Below are 20,076 nucleotides of genomic sequence, written 5' to 3' on the forward strand. Positions count from 1 at the left end.
AGAATTTTGTCAAGTCTTTATTCATATCAAATCAAATGTTATTTGTCACATACACATGGTTAGCAGATGTTAATGCGAGTGTAGCGAAATGCTTGTGCTTCTAGTTCTGACCATGCAGTAATATCTAACAAGTAATCTAACAATTTGTTGTTTGTTAGATATTAAACATCTGATTTATTGAATTTTCCATGTAGTCTATATTAAAAGGCACTACGTTTAATTTACCAGGCTTTTAAAATTCAATATTTGTGCACAATTTCTAGTTCGCAAAAGGCACCCATTTTGTGGACCAACCCAGAGATTAATTTGAGACTTTTTAAAAAGCACTTACTTCTGAACCGCCCTCGTGATCGGTTTCTCCTATTTCTCTCTGATATTGAGCTGGGCTCTCAGAAATCCTTTAGAGAGTAACAATTTAATGAAGCCATGGTAACACTGAAATATTGTTTTCTATTTAAGTTTCTTTCAAAGCATTCTCTCAAGACTTCCGCTCTTTAAATGCAGCCCCATACTATGTTGCTGGCAAACAAATTATCGAGTAGTAGTGGCCCTAGGGTTAATGTTAAAGGTCATATAGGTCGTTATGACAGCAGCTTCAGAGCCCCGATGACCGGGGCCATTTTGTGACCTCCATCTCCCCTCCGATTCTAACTCCCCCCCCCCCCCCCCATAAATCAATCAATCAATCGCTGCTGTCGGGCAGATTGGATTAAGTGGCCACCGTTGTCGACCAGTAGAAGGATGGGCAATGATAAGGCAGGATAAAAGCCATCATGTCACTCTCAATTTACAAGCCCACAAATCACATAGGACTTGTATGTCACAACAGAGTGGTGTGTGTGGGCTGATGTAAACTGAAAAGGCTTCAAATTACCATGTTATCCACCATGGTGCTCTGTCATGTCATAATGTCCACACACAGGTGACAAATCATGGTTGGTCTAAATTACTGTAAACTGTTATAACATTATCAATATACATATCATATTACATTATGACAACAGAGATGATTGAAAACTGAATAAAGAGTAATGTACATATACGGTAAGCTTTGATTTAACGATGGAACATCATGTTTCGACTTTAGTCCATCCGTTTGAAGTCTGCTGATATTTCAAATGCCCTTTTGTCAATAAGTGCAGAGTGAAGGTCTATGGCACCTTAGAATGATCTACTGTAGGTTTATTCTACCATTAAAGGTTCTCACTCCCTCTCTTTCACATTATGGAGCCCATTACCATTATATGCATCCTTCCAAGAATCATTTGATGTTTCCATTTGGAGGACCTAACACCCACTTGTCCCACTGGGTGTAATCCACAGTGATTCATTGTGCAGTACACGTCTGGTGGGTGTGAATGGGGGATTAGGCTAGAGGCTGTTAAGAGTGGGAGGGACTACGCGAGCACAGAACCACACACACACACAGACACACACTGTACATAAGGCCTGGGAAGGCATTTATTACCCATCTCCTCTCAACTGTGTATGTCACAGCCCAGAGAGGAAGTCAATATTTAACATCAATACTCTGCATTAATTGATATTCTGCCTACAATAACGGAAGGGGGGGTAGCAGAAAGCTGTTAGGGCCCTATAGAATCACTATGCCTTGCTTTACTTACTGACCATAATCAATGCTGCCAAGATGGCAGTTTGAATCATGTCTAATCTCCAGCCAACTGTAAAACTGGCCACATGAGACTGTGTTTAGATACCACCCGTTCATTTAAATAATATGTGTATTTGTATGACTAAATGTGTTGATAAAAGTTTTTAGTAAGGAAACATTCACAAAACGCATAAGCTTGTATTCTTATTAAAGGTCCAATGCAGCTGTTTATATTTCAATATCAAATAATTCCTGGCCAAGAATGAAGTACCTTACTGTTACTGTTTTACATTAAAATGGTCAAAGAGAAACAAAAGTAGCTTCTTAGCAAATTTCTCAAGCAAGAATTTCGCTAGGACCGTCTAGGAGTAGTTTGAAAATGACCTGTTATTGGCAGCGCGGTTTGGAACTCTCTTTTCAAACAACACATGCTTCCCAAAGTTGTCACGTTGGCTGGATGTCCTATGGGTGGTGTACAATTCTTGATACACACGAGAAACGGTTGAGCGTGAAAAACCCAGCAGCGTTGCAGTTCTTGACACAAACCGTTGCCCCTGGCACTTACTACCATACCCTGTTCAAAGGCACTTACATTTTTTTGTCTTGCCCATTCACCCTCTGAATGACACACACAGTGCATTTGGGAAGTATTCAGACCCCTTGACCTTTTTCACATTTTATTACGTTACAGCCTTATTCTAAAATTGATTGAATAAAACATTGTCCTCGTCAATCTACACGCAATACCCCATAATGACAAAGTGAAAACAGCTTTTCATACATTTTGCACATTTTATTAAAAACAAACACCTTAAATATTCAGACGCTTTGCTAAGAGACTCGAAATTGAGGTCAGGTGCGTCCTGTTTCCATTGATCATCCTTGAGATGTTTCTACAACTTGGAGTCCACCTGTGGTAAATTCAATTGATTGGACATGATTTGGAAAGGCACACACCTGTCTATATAAGGTCCCACAGTTGACAGTGCATGTCAGAGGAAAAACTAAGCCATGAGGTCGAAGGAATTGTCCGTAGAGCTCAGAGACAGGATTACAGAGTCACAGATCTGGGGAAAGGTACCAAAAATGTCTGCCGCATTGAAGGTCCCCAAGAACACAATGGCCTCCATCATTCTTAAATGAAAGAAGTTTGGAACACCCAGACTCTTCCTAGAGCTGGCCGCTCGGCCAAACTAAGCAATCGGGGGAGAAGGGCTTTGGTGGAGGTGACCAAGAACCCGATGGTCACTCTGACAGAGCTCGGGAGTTCATCTGTGGAGATGGGAGAACCTTCTAGAAGGACAACCATCTCTGCAGCACTCCATCAATCAGACCTTTATGGTAGTGTGGCCAGATGGAAGCCACTCAGTAAAAGGCACATGACAGCCCGCTTGGAGTTTGCCAAAAGACACCTAAAGGACTCTCAGACCATGAGAAACAATATTCTCTGGTCTGATGAAACCAAGATTGAACTCTTTGATCTGAATGCCAAGTGTTATGTTTAGAGGAAACCTCACACCATCACTACGGTGAAGCATGGTGGTGGCAGCATCATGCTGTGGGGATGTTTTTCAGCGGCAGAGACTGGGAGACTAGTCGGGATCAAGGGAAAGATGAACAGAGCAAAGTACAGAGATTAATGAAAACCTACTCAAGAGCGCTCAGGACCTCAGACTGGGGCAAAGGTTCACCTTCCAACAGGACAATGACCCTAAGCACACAGCCAAGACAACACAGGAGTGGCTTCGGGACAAGTCTCTGAATGTCGTTGAGTGGCCCAGCCAGAGCCCAGACTTGAACACAATCTAACATCTCTGGAGAGACCTGAAAATAGCTGTGTAGCGACGCTCCCCATCCAACCTGACAGAGCTTGAGAATGTCATACCCAAGAAGATTCGAGGCGGTAATTGCGACCAAAGGTTCTTCAACAAAGTACTGAGTAAAGAGTCTGAATACTTATGTAAATGTGATTTATTTTTTAGATATATATATTTGCTACAATTTCAAAAAACAGTTTTTGCTTTGTCATTATGGGATATTGTTTACTTACTACTTACTTTTGTATACTTACTATATGTGACAATACGTACTGTATATACAGTACCGGTCAAAAGTTTGGACACTTACTCATTCATGGGTTTTTCTTTATTTTCGAAATTGTAGAATAATAGTAAAGACATCAAAACAATTAAATAACACATATGGAATCATGTAGTAACCAAAAGTGTTAAACAAATTTTTAAGGGAAAAGCAGCCAACAAGTGCTCAGCATATGTGGGAACTCCTTCAAGACTGTTGGAAAAGCATTCTTCATGAAGCTGGTTGAGAGAATGCCAAGAGTGTGCAAAGCTGTCTTCAAGGCAAAGGGTGGTTACTTTGAAGAACGTAAAATATAAAATATATTTTGATTTGTTTAACCTTTACAGGCCCGGCGTTCCGCTAGCGGAACTCCTCCCACATTCCACTGAAAAGGCAGAGCGCGAAATTCAAAAAATATTTCTTAGAAATATTTAACTTTCACACATTAACAAGTCCAATACAGCAAATGAAAGATACACATCTTGTGAATCCAGTCAACATGTCCGATTTTTACAATGTTTTACAGCGAAAACACCACATATTTATGTTAGCTCACCACCAAATACAAAAAAGGACAGACATTTTTCGCAGCACAGGTAGCATGCACGAAACCAACCAAACTAACCAAGAACCAACCAAACTAACCAAGAAACAACTTCATCAGATGACAGTCCTATAACATGTTACACAATAAATCTATGTTTTGTTCGAAAAATTTGCATATTTGAGGTATAAATCAGTTTTACATTGCTGCTACCATCACAGCTACCGTCAGATATAGCACCGAAGCAGCCAGAGTAATTATAGAGACCAACGTGAAATACCTAAATACTCATCATAAAACATTTCTGAAAAATCGATGGTGTACAGCAAATTAAAGACAAACATCTTGTGAATCCAGACAATATTTCCGATTTTTTAAAGTGTTTTACAGCGAAAACACAATATAGCATTATATTAGCTTACTACAATAGCCTACCACACAACCGCATTCATTCATCAAGGCACGTTAGCGATAGCAATAGGCACGTTAGCGTTAGCAAATAAACCAGCAAAAGATATAAATTTTCACTAACCTTCATAAACCTTCCTCAGATGACAGTCCTATAACATCAGGTTATACATACACTTATGTTTTGTTCGAAAATGTGCATATTTAGAGCTGAAATCAGTGGTTATCCATTATGCTAACGTAGCATCTTTTTCCCAGAATGTGCGGATATTTCTATTAGACTCTCACCTATTCTGACCAAATAGCTATTCATAAACATTACAAAAAAATGCATGTTGTATAAGAAATGATAGATACACTAGTTCTTAATGCAATCGCAGTGTTAGAATTCTAAAAATATCTTCATTACGACATAAGGCTTATGTATTAGCGAGAGAGTGGCCAAATTCTGTGCGCAAAACTACTAGTACACAGTTCGACAGATATATGAAATAGCATCACAAAATGGGTCCTACCTTTGGTGATCTTCCATCAGAATGTTGTACAAGGGGTCCTTTGTCCAGAACCGTCTTTGTTTGGTATCAGAACGTCGTTTTTCCTTCTTGAATTAGCAAGCACACTGGCCAAGTGGCGCGAAGCTATCCTTCCTGAACATATGCAGACAAAGCAACACGCCTAACGTCCCGAAAAAAATTCAATAATCTAATAAAACTATATTGAAAAAACATACTTTACGATGATATTGTGACATGTATCAAATAAAATCAAAGCCGGAGATAGTATTCGCCTTTAACGACAGCTTTTCAGAAGGCAATTACAGGTCCCTCCACGCGCCTTCCAGAAAACCTAAAATGGGGGACACGTCATTCCAAGAGGATGCATTATATCTCAGACCAAGATAATCAACTCATTTCTCCTCTCACTTCCTCTTGACATCTAGGGGAAGGTGTATGACGTGCAAGTATATTCATACGTATCATGCCCATTTATAGGCAGGCCCTTGAACACAGCATCGATTTCAGACTTTCCACTTCCTGGTCAGAAAGTGTGCTGCCAAATGAGTTCTCTTTTACTCACAGACAAAATTCAAACGGTTTTAGAAACTAGAGAGTGTTTTCTATCCAATAGTAATAATAATATGCATATTGTACGAGCAAGAATTGAGTACGAGGCCGTTTGAAATGGGCACCTTTTATCCAGGCTACTCAATACTGCCCCTGCAGCCCAAAGAGGTTCTCTTTTTTTTTTTGTTACTACATGATTCCATACGTGTTATTTCAAAGTTTTGATGTCGTCACTATTGTTCTACAATGTAGAAAATAGTACAAATATAGAAAAACCTTTGGGGAAAAATATATATAATAAAAAAGATATCTTATTGGTCTATTAACTACACTGAACAAAAACAAACGTGACATGTAAAGTGTTGGTCCCATGTTTCATGAGCAGAAATGAAAGATCCCCAACATTTTTCATACGAACAAAAAGCGTATAGCTCTAAAATGTTGTGCGCAAATTGGTTTACAATCCTGTTAGTGAACATTTCTCCTTTGCCAAGATAATCCATTAACCTGACAGGTGTGTCATATCAAGAAGCTCATATCAAGAAGCTGATTAAACAGCATGATCAGATGTTTTCTTTACCACTTCAAATGCAGCAAATGCACAGCAAATGCTCACCTTCGATGGCCACTGGTACGCTGGAGAAGTGTGCTCTTCATGGATGAATCGCGGTTTCAACTGTACCGGGCAGATGGCAGACCGTGTGTATGGTGTCGTGTTGGTGAGCGGTTTGCTGATGTCAACATTGTAAACAGAGTGCCCCATGGTGGCGGTGGGGTTATGGTATGTGCAGGCATAAACTACTAACAACGAACACAATTGCATTTTATCGATGGCAATTTGAATGCGCAGAGATACCTTGACGAGATCCTGGGGCCCATTGTCGTGCCATTCATACACCGCCATCACCTCATGTTTCAGCATGATAATGCACGGCCCCATGATGCAAGGATCTGTACATAATTCCTGGAAGCTGAAAATGTCCCAGTTTCTCCATGTCCTGCATACTCACCAGATAGGTCACCCATTGAACCTGTTTGGATTATTCCGGAACGACGTATACGACAGTGTGCTCAACAGCCTGATCAACTCTATGCGAAGGAGATGTGTCGCGCTGCATGAGGCAAATAGTGGTCAAACCAGATACGGACTGGTTTTCTGATCCACGCCCCCACCTTTGTTTATTTTTTGTATTTTTTTAAGGTATCTGTGACCAACGGATGCTTATCTGTATTTCCAGTCATGTGAAATCCATAGATTAGGGCCTAATGAATTAATTTCAATTGACTGATTTCCTTATATGAACTGTAACTCAGTAAAATCTTTGAAATTGTTGCATGTTGCGTTTTTATATTTTCAGTGTAATTTACTGCATGGTGATGTCACCATTGAAGGCCAAAACTCCCTCCCACCAAACAGGCAGAAATTTCAGGTGGTCTTTTGCAACAGCTCTTACACTAAAACGGCATGATCATAACTTTCACAGTATTATTCCAAGCTCGTACTGTGGAAATATATATAAAACAGAGATAAATCACGGTTTTGAGTGCACTGGGCCTTTAAAAAGAAAGACACGCCAATAGAAACATCTGATTTATTTAGAACAGAATTTGTAAGAAAATCCCCCCCCACACACACACACACACACGATTGGTACCGAAGTCATGTACAGTATGTTGCAGTATCCCTGTCGGAGAGAGGGGAGACTAGTAAAAGAGAGGAGGAATGGAAGGTTCAACATCTTAATGATATTCACTGAACTCTATGACATTCTATTGACCATCTAAGCTGCTGACTCATACAGAGGATCACCATGTTCTCTCCTAAAGCGTATGGCCGCTGTCGTCTTTTTCACAACACTATGACAGAAGAGGAGATTTATTTTCCCAGTCAGCTGCCGCTTAATCTAGTCAGCACATTCAGGAATGCAGGGGAGATGTCAGATGTTGCTTTAGACTTCGTTTCCTCAACGAATGTGTTGTTTTTCGTCCTTGGTAAGTTGTATTAGATACACGGGGAACAAAATATAGCCTTAACTCGGCTGCCAGGGATGATGTGTACTTCCTAAAAAACGTTTACGACTGTTACGAAACAGTTTCGAGTCACTGTTTGGGGGGGAACGTATTTCGAGTGCTTGTAGATGGCATGTTTATAACATAGTAAGTGTCATCAACATGTCTTGAAGGTGACTTCCGTAGTGCTATTTGATGACTCAGACTTTTTCCTCCTAGGGCCCTTAGCTCAGCACATCTTCTCATCCCTGTGTAAGCAGTATTGGCATATAGCCTGCCCTTTTACACGTTCACGTCATAGCCCAGGTCTAGCACTGTGTTAGTGCATTTATGAATATGGATCTGTTAATCAATCAAATGTATCAATCACATGTATTTTATGAAGCAGTTGTCACAACGTGCTTTACAGAAACCCAGCCTAAAACCCCAAAGAGCAAGCAATGCAGATGCAGAAGCACAGTGGCTAGGAAAACTCCATAGACGGAACCAGACAAATCACTCCAATCTGTCAGTATGATCATTATTCAGGTAATCCAGGTTATAATGACTGGATCTGTGCAGTGATTTGGCTGACATCTATGTATAGTACCAGTCAAAAGCTTGGACACACCTACTCATTCAAGGGTTTTTCTTTATTTTTTTACTATTTTCTACCTTGTAGAATAATAGAGAAGACATCAAAACTATGAAATGACACACATGGAATCACGTAGTAACCAAAAAAGTCTTAAACAAATCTAAATATTTTATGTTTCAGATTCTTCAAAGTAGCCTCCCTTTGCCTTGATGACAGCTTTGCACACTCTTGGCATTCTCTCAACCAGCTTCTTGAGGTAGTCACCTGGAATGCATTTAATTTAACAGGTGTGTCTTGTTTAAAGTTAATATGTGGAATTGCTTTCCTTGAGCCAATCAGTTGTGTTGTGACAAGGTAGGGGTGGTATACAGAAGTTAGCCCTATTTGGTAAATGTTCATATTATGGCAAGAACAGCTCAAATAAGCAAAGAGAAACGACAGTCCATCATTACTTTAAGACATGAAGGTCAGTCATTACTGAACATTTCAAGTACCTTGAAAGTTTTTTCAAGTGCAGTCGCAAAAACCATCAAGCGCTATTTGAAACTGGCTCTCATGAGGACCGCCACAGAAAAGGAAGACCCAGAGTTACCTCTGCTGCAGAGGATAAATTGGCTCAGACGCATTAAGAAGGAAAGAAATTCCAGAAATGAACTTTTAACAAGGCACACCTGTTAATTGAAATGCATTCCAGATGGCATTCTCTCAACCAGCTTCATGAGGTAGTCAAGAGTGTGCAAAGCTGTCAAGGCAAAAGGTGGCTACTTTGAAGAATCTGAAATATAACATATATTTTGATTTGTTTAACACTTTTTTGGTTACTACATGAGTCCATATGTTATTTCATCGTTTTGATGTCTTCACTATTATTCTACAATGTGGAAAATAGTACAAATAAAGAGAAACCCTTGAATGAGTAGGTGTGTCCAAACTTTTGACTGGTACTGTATGAGCAGTCTGGTTCAGTCATCCAGGAGGATGCATCTACTCTTTTTGAAACTCTTCTGTTGCATATAGCATTGACAAATCCTGCTTAGACTCACCCAGGCCTGAACATTGACCCAACCCCACTCTGCCTTAGCCATTAACCCATTGATCAATCCCTACAATAGAGATCACAGCACGGTGGGATTTTGAGCTACAGTTTGATATGCTAATCCCATTGGTTTTGAACTGGGATAACAACACCCTCCATCAGTCAACATGGTCCTGTCTGAAAGAACTGGTACCTGTAGCCTAATAATAATCAGTCAACATGGTCCTGTCTGAAAGAACTGGTACCTGTAGCCTAATAATAATCAGTCATGGTCCTGTCTGAAAGAACTGGTGCCTGTAGCCTAATAATAATCAGTCAACACGGTCCTGTCTGAAAGAACTGGTGCCTGTAGCCTAATATTAATCAGTCATGGTCCTGTCTGAAAGAACTGGTGCCTGTAGCCTAATAATAATCAGTCAACACGGTCCTGTCTGAAAGAACTGGTGCCTGTAGCCTAATATTAAGCCATATTTCAACAACAAAAAAGGCCCCAGAATTTAGCTTTGGTGCACCCTCGTTTCCACAGTGTCACTTTCTTCCACTTTCTTGATTTGAATATACCATACATAGCTTCAACATACTACATTTGATGAATCTACCTAACATTGGCCTTCCCAAGAAGCTCCTGTTTTATCTTGTTTCTTGTGATGCGCTCGGAATGGCCCAATAGGGAGCCTGCATAATTGATGACCCACTTGACTTGGTGCTTGTCGTAGTGCGGAGCAGTCCCATGGTGTGAACACTAGCTGTTCCTCTATTTGACTCTCTCAAACACATAAATTACAGAGCACCTGTTGCTTTTCTTCCTAGAGCATAAGTGCATAGGTTCAGCGTTCATGATCATTTTGTAAAATCACACCAACATGCAGTACAGTTTGACAGTCAGTTTATTCATATGCGCTGAACTGACATTGTTTCTATAGGGAAGATACAAAAGGACTTTGTGTATATATTTATTCTTGACATTATTCAGTGGTATGACGCATTGAGGTGTTGAAATACCCATTTCAATGCGCAATGGCAACATCCAATGGATTTGTGAGAATTCCTACTTGTAGGTGTGGTAGATATGAATCGACACAGAGGACAAAAACAACCATTGGACCCACACTGTTATGGTGCAGTGCAATGACATCAAACAACTGTTGCCCAGGTCTTGAGAAATGTTTACTCAGTGTAAATAATGTGGTGAAAAGTCTCCTGTCATTTTGGGTTCTTTTACCGTTCAGACATGGCGATTTTGACATATACCTTCTCTCTCTTTCTCTCTCTCTCTCTCTTTCTTCCACCCACGTTAAGTGGCTCAAAGCCAAGGTAAGTCCTGTTTGTCACATGACCCATCTTGCTGTAGTAGTCTGCTATTGATAGCTGCTTAAAAAAAAAAGTTTATTAGTGTATTTGATTCCTTATTTCCTCCTAAACCAATCCATAGTACAAGTAGGCCTAGTCCAACTGCCGCTGTAGCCTTCATTATTAGAGGCTTAGTAGCACAACTCATCATATCAATATACAGTGCCTTCAGAAAGTATTCACACCCCTTGACTTTTTCCACATTTTGTTCTGTTACAGCCTGAATTGAGGTTTTGTGTCACTGGCCTACACACAATACCCCATAATGTCAGTGGAATATATATATATATTTTAAATGTATACAAATTAATTAAATTAAAAGCTGACATGTCTTGAGTCAAGTATTCAACCTCTTTGTTTTGGCAAGCTAACATATCAGTTCAAGAGTAAAAATGTGCTTAACAACTCAATAAGTTGCATGGACATTATTTTTTTTATGACTACCTCATCTCTGTTCCCCAATCATATAATTTACTGTGAGGTTCCTCAGTCGAGCAGAGAATTTCAACCACAGATTCAACCACAAAGACCAGGGAGATTTTGCAATGCCTCGCAAAGAAGAACACATATTGGTAAAAAAAAAGTAGACCTTGAATATCTCTTTAAGCATGGGGATGTTAATAATTACACTTTGTATGGTGTATCACTATACCCAGTCACTAAAATGATATAGTCGTCCTTCCTAACTCAATTGCCGGAGAGGAAGGAAACCGCTCAGGGATTTCATGAGGCCAATGGTGACTTTCAAACAGTTACAGAGTTTAATGGCTGTGATAGGAGAAAACGGAGGATGGATCAACATTGTAGTTACTCCACAATACTAACATAAACGACAGAGTGAAAAGAAGGAAGCCTGTATAGAATAAAAATATTCCAAAACATGCATCCTGTGCAACAAGACACTGAATTAAAACTGCTCAAAATGTGTCAAAGAAATGAACATTATGTCTAAAATACAAAGCGTTATGTTTGGGGCAAATCCAACACATCACTGAGGGCCACTCTTCCTTTTTTTCAAGTGTGGTGGTGGCTGCATAATGTTATAGATATGCTTCAGTAGAGGCTGGTGGGAGAAGCTAGTGGAGGACAGGCTCATTGTAATGGCTGGAATGGAAATCATGCGTTTGACTCTGTTCCAATAATTCTATTCTAGCCATTACAATGAGCCTGTCCTCCTATAGCACCTCCCACCAGCCTCCACTGATATGCTTGTCATCGGAAAGGACTAGGGAGTTTTTTTTAGGATAACAAGAAACAGAATAGAGCTAAGCCCAGGCAGAATCCTAGAGGAAAACCTGGTTCGGTCTGCTTTTCAACAGACACTGGGAGACAAATTCACATTTTCAGCAGGACAGTAACTTAAAACACAAGGCCAAATATACACTGGAGTTGCTTACCAAGATGACATTGGACTTTCCTTTGTGACCTAGTTACAGCTGACTTAAATCGGCTTGAAAATCTACGGCAAGACTTGAAAATGGTTGTCTAGTAATGATTAACAACCAACTTGACAGAGCTTGAAGAATTTTTTAAAAGACTAATGTGCAAATATTGTACAATCCAGGTGTGCAAAGCTCTTAGAGATTTACCCAGAAAGACTCACAGCTGTAATCGCTGCCAAAGGTGATTCTAACATGTATTGACTCAGGGGTGTGAATACTTACGTTAATGAGATTTCTGTGTTTCATTTTAAATCATTTCAAAAAATAAAAATTCACATTGTCATTACGGGGTATTGTGTGTGTAGATGGATGATTAAAAAAATATATATATTTAATACATTTTGAGTTCAGGCTGTAACACAACAAAATGTGGAATAAGTCAAGGGATATGAAAACTTTCCGAAGGCACAGTATCATGATAGATATGTTGACATGTATGTGTTGTATAGCTGTTCATATGTGTAGCTGTGTATGATGATCTTATCTGCTGTGTGGCTTTTCCGGGTAAAATGAGTATGCACCTTTTTGAATATTTATAACTCTTATTAAAACAATAACCCCAGGAGTCATGAATAATTCAGATGTTAGCTGTGGCGTGGCCTCAGTTATTGGCTTTGATTATATGTTTGTTTCTATGTGCTTGATAGAACACAATGTCCAAAACAAACATGTCACAATGTTTAGTAGGAAGCACCTGTGGGTTTTACCTGGCCAACCGCCCTGGGACTTGGTCAAAGACCTGTCTGCTAATTTGCTAGAATGTCTCAGTAATGATGTAGCATACTGAATCTGGGAAGCCTATCAGCTTTAGTACTTGTCTGTTGTCATACTAGTTAGTCTTTTATGCTACCACTATGTTAAATGTCTTTAAAAAACTTTCTTGATTTATTGTCTTTCAACAGCAGCATGGAAATAATCAGCCAATCAGAGGAGGAGGAGGAACACTATCGAGGACCAATCCGCCGACACAGAAGCCGCCTAGCCCGCCACCCGTGACAGGGCCGATGTCAGGGCGTGGCACTCTAGGGTAAGAGGTCTTTTTATATATATTTTTTATGAATGAATCACTTTTTATCTCAACTATTAACTGAGCCAACATGTTAGAAGGCAGGGCGTTTGGTATCCTAGCCGGTGCACAAAGTTAGTCACGTCCTGATCTTTTATATAAAATAGCAGTGTAACACTAAGTAGGCTCTAATTCTGGGTTTTAGTGACTGCTGTGGAACATCCAGCTGAATAGATAAGTTGGATTTGTAATGGTCCAGTGCAGATTTCCACTGACTGTTACTGTTAAGAGTATTTCAGTTTGTTGAGGCCATGGGCTTTTAATAAAGGTTGTGGAAAAGGTTACTATGTTGTTGGTATGCTGTGCATGTATGTAACAAGTACATTTACACATGTGGGGTGGGGTGCACATTTACATCGTGGCCAGGGGCGGACTGGGACCAGAAATCGACCCTGGCATTTCTAACACACCGGCCCGCCCATTTTCTTTTTTTCCCTTGAGGACCCTATTAGGAGCCAGATAATTATCATTTTGTGCAAAACCCCCAAGTTAGACAGGCCCACTGGGGCTAGAAATAGACCAGCCCGTCTGGCATTTGCCTGGAATGCCAGATGTCAGTCTGCCACTGATCGTGGTATTGCATTCCAACTAAACTTTCACATTTTAAGAGGTAACTTCCATTTGTGAATAGGGACATTTACTCCTTTATTTTCAATTAGGATTTTTTGATACAGCCTGTATTTAAAATTGATTAAATTGAGTGTTTGTCACTGGCCTAGACACAATACCCCATAATGTCAGTGGAATTGTTTTTTTAATTGTTTTTTTAATATTAAAAATGAAAAGCTGAAGTCCATAAGTATAAGTATTCAACCCATTTGTTATGGTAGGCTTAAATAAGTTCAGGAGTAAAAATGTGCTTAACAAGTCACATAATAAGTTAAATAGACTCACTTTGTGTGCAATAATAGTGTTTAACATTATTTGTGAATGACTAACTCATCTCTGTAACCCTCACATACAATTATCTGTAAGATCCCTCAGTCAAGCAGTGAATTTCAACCACAAAGACCAGGGAGGTTTTCCAATGCCTTGCAAAGGACACCTATTGGTCAATAAAACCATTTATGAAAAAAGAAAAAGCAGACTAAATCTAAGTTGAACGGACCCCTGATTCTCATGCATTATGATTAATTCTGTTCTTATTCTCTTTTTATATCCCCCTTTCTATCTTTGGTTGACTTTGACAGACGCAACACGCCCTATAAAACTCTAGAGCCGGTGAAACCGCCCACAGTACCCAACGACTACATGACCAGCCCTGCTCGTCTAGGCAGCCAGCACAGCCCTGGGCGCACTGCATCTCTCAACCAGAGACAAAGAACCCACAGGTAACTGACACGCTAGGGAGGCCGGTACCCTTGTGGTTAAGAGCGTTGGGCCAGTAACCGAAAGGTCGCCGGTTCGAAACCCGACCAGACGAGGTGAAAAATCTCTCGATGTGCCCTTGAGCAAGGCACTTAACCCTATTTCCTCCTGTAAGTCGCTCTGGATGCTAAATTACTCAAATGTAAAAAATGTGACGATACCAGTATCGCAATATTATTTATATGAAGCAGACATCTCTTTGGTTCTTTTTTAAAAACCTGTTTTATGTCAAATATTGTGTGCTTGGAAAATGTTTGTTTCCAACATAAGGGCTGTTTTCCTGAAGAAGTTAAATCCGCTTCGTGTTTTGTTTCATTGCCACGATACTAACCAGTAAAACACACACACACACACACACACACACACACACACACACACACACACACACACACACACACACACACACACGCGCGCATGCGCACGCTCCCCTAGTGGTTAGAGCGTTGGTCCTGTAACCGAAAGGTTGCTGGATCGAATCCCCGAGCTGACATGGTTCGTTCTGCCCCTGAACAAGGCATTTAACCCACTGTTCCCCAATAGGCCGTCATTGTAAATAAGAATTTGTTATTAACTGACATGCCTAGTTAAATAAATGTAATCTGCGCTCAGACCGATGGATAGACACACATATACTATTGTCCTTCCCTATTGTCCTACTCAACAGCTCTGAATGTCTCTCCCACAGCCTCTGTGTTCTAACATGGATATGACAAAAGGAACCCTCTCCAAATACTTTGTATCCCCCATGTCTTACAAACATTTCTAATCTCTTCACTTAAATTCATCAGTTTAATGTGCTTTCACACCTCCCCCACCCAAATACTGTAAATCCAACATTCAACTGACAAGACCTGGAAGGCTTTAGCCGGTTGGGAATGAATGTTCCTCAAGGCCTGCGGCGTAAAGTGTCCTTCGAAAATCCTAAATCCTCTGTACATTTAGACCCCTGCCACGATCACTGAAATGTGTCCGTCAGAAAGCCACGCTGCGAGAGCTGAGATATGAGTCAGGAGTGATTTTTGAAGTTGCTTCATTAGCTAAGAAGGCTGTGCTGCTGACTGAGATGGTCATAAATATTACATCACTTTTCTTTTTTTTTCTCCTGTCCCTCTATCATTTTGGCACACATGCTACTCCCATTCCCTTACTTTGCTACTTTCTCTCCCCTTTGTTCTTTCTCTCTTTTGCTCGCTCTCTCTCGCTATCTCGTGCTCTCTCTCGCTATCTCGTGCTCTCTCTCGCTATCTCGTGCTCTCTCTCGCTATCTCGTGCTCTCTCTCGCTATCTCGTGCTCTCTCTCGCTATCTCGTGCTCTCTCTCGCTATCTCGTGCTCTCTCTCGCTATCTCGTGCTCTCTCTCGCTATCTCGTGCTCTCTCTCGCTATCTCGTGCTCTCGCTCGCTATCTCGTGCTCTCGCTCGCTATCTCGTGCTCTCGCTCGCTATCTCGTGCTCTCGCTCGCTATCTCGTGCTCTCTCTCGCTATCTCTCGCTATCTCGCGCTCTCTCTCTCGCTATCTCGCGCTCTCTCTCTCGCTATCTCGCGCTCTCTCTCTCGCTATCTCGCGCTCTCTCTCTCGCTATCTCGCGCTCTCTCTCTCGCTATCTCGCGCTCTCTCTCTCGCTATCTCGCGCTCTCTCTCTCGCTATCTCGCGCGCTCTCTCGCTATCTCGCGCGCTCTCTCGCTATCTCGCGCGCTCTCTCGCTATCTCGCGCGCTCTCTCGCGCGCTCTCTCGCGCGCTCTCTCGCGCGCTCTCTCGCTCGCTATCTCGCGCGCTCTCTCGCGCGCGCTCTCTCGCGCGCTCTCTCGCGCGCTCTCTCGCGCGCTCTCTCGCTCGCTATCTCGCGCGCTCTCTCGCTCGCTATCTCGCGCGCTCTCTCGCTCGCTATCTCGCGCGCTCTCTCGCTCGCTATCTCGCGCGCTCTCTCGCTCGCTATCTCGCGCGCTCTCTCGCTCGCTATCTCGCGCGCTCTCTCGCTCGCTATCTCGCTCGCTATCTCGTGCGCTCTCTCGCTATCTCGTGCGCTCTCTCGCTATCTCGCGCGCTCTCTCGCTATCTCGCGCGCTCTCTCGCTATCTCGCGCGCTCTCTCGCTATCTCGCGCGCTCTCTCGCTAGCTCGCGCGCTCTCTCGCTCGCTCTCTCGCGCGCTCTCTCGCTCGCTCTCTCGCGCGCTCTCTCGCTCGCTCTCTCGCGCGCTCTCTCGCTCGCTATCTCGCGCGCTCTCTCGCTCGCTATCTCGCGCGCTCTCTCGCTCGCTATCTCGCGCGCTCTCTCGCTCGCTATCTCGCGCGCTCTCTCGCGCGCTCTCTCGCGCGCTCTCTCGCGCGCTCTCTCGCGCGCTCTCTCGCGCGCTCTCTCGCGCGCTCTCTCGCGCGCTCTCTCGCTCGCTATCTCGCGCGCTCTCTCGCTCGCTATCTCGCGCGCTCTCTCGCTCGCTATCTCGCGCGCTCTCTCGCTCGCTATCTCGCGCGCTCTCTCGCTCGCTATCTCGCGCGCTCTCTCGCTCGCTATCTCGCGCGCTCTCTCGCGCGCTATCTCGCTCGCTATCTCGCGCGCTCTCTCGCGCGCTATCTCGCGCGCTCTCTCGCTCGCTATCTCGCGCGCTCTCTCGCTCGCTAGCTAGCTAGCTATCTCGTGCGCTCTCTCTCGCTCGCTAGCTAGCTAGCTATCTCGTGCGCTCTCTCTCGCTCGCTAGCTAGCTAGCTATCTCGTGCGCTCTCTCTCGCTAGCTAGCTATCTCGTGCGCTCTCTCTCGCTAGCTAGCTATCTCGTGCGCTCTCTCTCACTAGCTAGCTATCTCTCTCTCGCTAGCTCTCTCTCGCTAGCTATCTCGTGCGCTCTCTCTCTCTCTCGCTAGCTCTCTCTCTCTCTCGCTAGCTCTCTCGTGCGCTCGCTAGCTCTCTCTCGCTAGCTCTCTCGTGCGCTCTCTCTCTCGTGCGCTCTCTCTCTCGCTAGCTCTCTCGTGCGCTCTCTCTTTCTCGTGCGCGCGCTAGCTATCTTGTGCGCTCTCTCTCTCTCTCTCGTGCGCTCTCTCTCTCTCTCGCTAGCTCTCTCGTGCGCTCTCTCTTTCTCGTGCGCGCGCTAGCTATCTTGTGCGCTCTCTCTCGTGCGCTCTCTCTTTCTCGCTCTTTCTCTCTCCACCATTGAGTCATGGGAGAGTGCATCTTCAGCAGGGAGCCAGGTTTGCCCTGTTTTAGATGAGTAGATGTGGTACCATAATTTGATATGGTTATAATATGCTTTAAACTAATTTGATATGTTACCACACAATAATACTGCAGGACAAATGGTTCACCAAATATCATACATATGTACAGTAAATTGTGTGCAATACCAAGACTGCCAGCAAGACTGCCACTTTTTGTCCTTGCCTGTCTATCAGCAACCAATTAAGGTCTTTTAAACCAGGTGTTATTTCATCATAACTTGAATTGCTCAAACAATATCAGTGACTGTTACAGTTATGGAGGAGCAAAAATGACATACTGCAGCCTTCTGGGTTGGGAGCTGTGCACCACTGCAGTACATTCAAAAACCTGGATCCTTGTGTAATCTCAACCACTGGTGTACTCTCATTCTCTCTCTGACCTGGAAACTTTCAGACACAGAGACCGTGTGCTGCTGTGGTGTCCCGTCTGCTCTCTTATTGCTCTCCACACACACACACTCTGTTTATCAGTCTCTGCCATCTCTACCTGCCTGAGCCATGATTCAATAAGTGTGTGCGCATGCGTATGTGTGTGCTGGTGCATGGTGGGAGTCAAGCTTTCACCAACTCCGTGTTGAGGGGGGGGTGCTCGTCTTATCTCACGCAGAGGGGGGGGTGCTCGTCTTATCTCACGCAGAGGGGGGGTGCTCGTCTTATCTCACGCAGAGGGGGGGTGTTCGTCTTATCTCACGCAGAGGGGGGGTGCTCGTCTTATCTCACGCAGAGGGGGGGGTGCTCGTCTTATCTCACGCAGAGGGGGGGGTGCTCGTCTTATCTCACGCAGAGGGGGGGGTGCTCGTCTTATCTCACGCAGAGAGGGGGGGGTGCTCGTCTTATCTCACGCAGAGAGAGGGGGGGGTGCTCGTCTTATCTCACGCAGAGAGAGGGGGGGGGTGCTCGTCTTATCTCACGCAGAGAGAGGGGGGGGGTGCTCGTCTTATCTCACGCAGAGAGGGGGGGGGGTGCTCGTCTTATCTCACGCAGAGAGAGGGGGGGGGTGCTCGTCTTATCTCACGCAGAGAGAGGGGGGGGGTGCTCGTCTTATCTCACGCAGAGAGGGGGGGGGGTGCTCGTCTTATCTCACGCAGAGAGGGGGGTGGGTGCTCGTCTTGTCTCACGCAGAGGGGGGGGGGGGGGTGCTCGTCTTGTCTCACGCAGAGGGGGGGGGGGGTGCTCGTCTTGTCTCACGCAGAGGGGGGGGGGGTGCTCGTCTTGTCTCACGCAGAGGGGGGGGGGGGGTGCTCGTCTTGTCTCACGCAGAGGGGGGGGGGGTGCTCGTCTTGTCTCACGCAGAGGGGGGGGGGGGTGCTCGTCTTGTCTCACGCAGGGGGGGGGGGGGGTGCTCGTCTTGTCTCACGCAGAGGGGGGGGGTGCTCGTCTTGTCTCACGCAGAGAGGGGGGGGGTGCTCGTCTTGTCTCACGCAGAGGGGGGGGGGGGGTGCTCGTCTTGTCTCACGCAGAGGGGGGGGGGGGGGGTGCTCGTCTTGTCTCACGCAGAGGTGGGGGGGGGTGCTCGTCTTGTCTCACGCAGAGGGGGGGGGGGGGTGCTCGTCTTGTCTCACGCAGAGGGGGGGGGGGGGGGTGCTCGTCTTGTCTCACGCAGAGGGGGGGGGGGTGCTCGTCTTGTCTCACGCAGAGGGGGGGGGGGGTGCTCGTCTTGTCTCACGCAGAGAGGGGGGGGGTGCTCGTCTTGTCTCACGCAGGGGGGGGGGGTGCTCGTCTTGTCTCACGCAGAGGGGGGGGGGTGCTCGTCTTGTCTCACGCAGAGGGGGGGGGGGTGCTCGTCTTGTCTCACGCAGAGGGGGGGGTGCTCGTCTTGTCTCACGCAGGGGGGGGGGGGGGGGGCTCGTCTTGTCTCACGCAGAGGGGGGGGGGGGTGCTCGTCTTGTCTCACGCAGAGGGGGGGGGTGCTCGTCTTCCCCCTTTTCTCACATAGTCGTAGTAAACCCCTGACTCTTCCCCTCCCATCCTTCTGGGTGGAACTGAACCCCTGTATATGATTCGCGCTGAGGGGACCCCCTGCTGCCAGGCTAGACTGGCAGGGAAGGGTATGGGAGTAGGGGGTAGGATCTGGGCCTGGGAGGGAGGGGGGGGGGGGTTCCTAGCCAGACCATTGATCTGACAGCCTCCAGGTCAGCTGCAGGGCAAGGTGGGGCTTATAGGCGTTGACATAATGCCTCGCCTATGTCCTAGGGTATTGACTGAGTGTACAAAACATTAATGACACGTTTCCATGACACAAACTGACCAGGTGAAAGGTGTTAAATCCACTTCAATCAGTGTAGGTGAAAGGGAGGAGACCGGTTAA

The 20,076-nt window shown here is 44.6% G+C and overlaps 1 protein-coding gene across 21 annotated transcripts in view; it reads left to right on the forward strand.

Annotated features, from left to right (window-relative positions):
- Positions 1–20,076, forward strand: part of abi1a (abl-interactor 1a) — a 64,076-nt gene that overhangs the window by 29,672 nt on the left and 14,328 nt on the right. For 7 of the 21 annotated variants that reach the window (XM_071328739.1, XM_071328743.1, XM_071328754.1 and 4 more), the window contains 3 exons: positions 10,630–10,644; positions 13,025–13,149; positions 14,379–14,519. In XM_071328739.1, coding sequence (XP_071184840.1) covers positions 10,630–10,644; positions 13,025–13,149; positions 14,379–14,519 — 281 coding nt within the window. The remainder of the gene's footprint in view (positions 1–10,629; positions 10,645–13,024; positions 13,150–14,378; positions 14,520–20,076) is intronic. The other 14 variants (XM_071328741.1, XM_071328744.1, XM_071328755.1 and 11 more) reach the window with 3 other exon arrangements.

The sequence above is a fragment of the Salvelinus alpinus genome, chromosome 10, assembly GCF_045679555.1.
Source record: "Salvelinus alpinus chromosome 10, SLU_Salpinus.1, whole genome shotgun sequence".
In the NCBI taxonomy this organism is placed as follows: domain Eukaryota; kingdom Metazoa; phylum Chordata; class Actinopteri; order Salmoniformes; family Salmonidae; genus Salvelinus; species Salvelinus alpinus.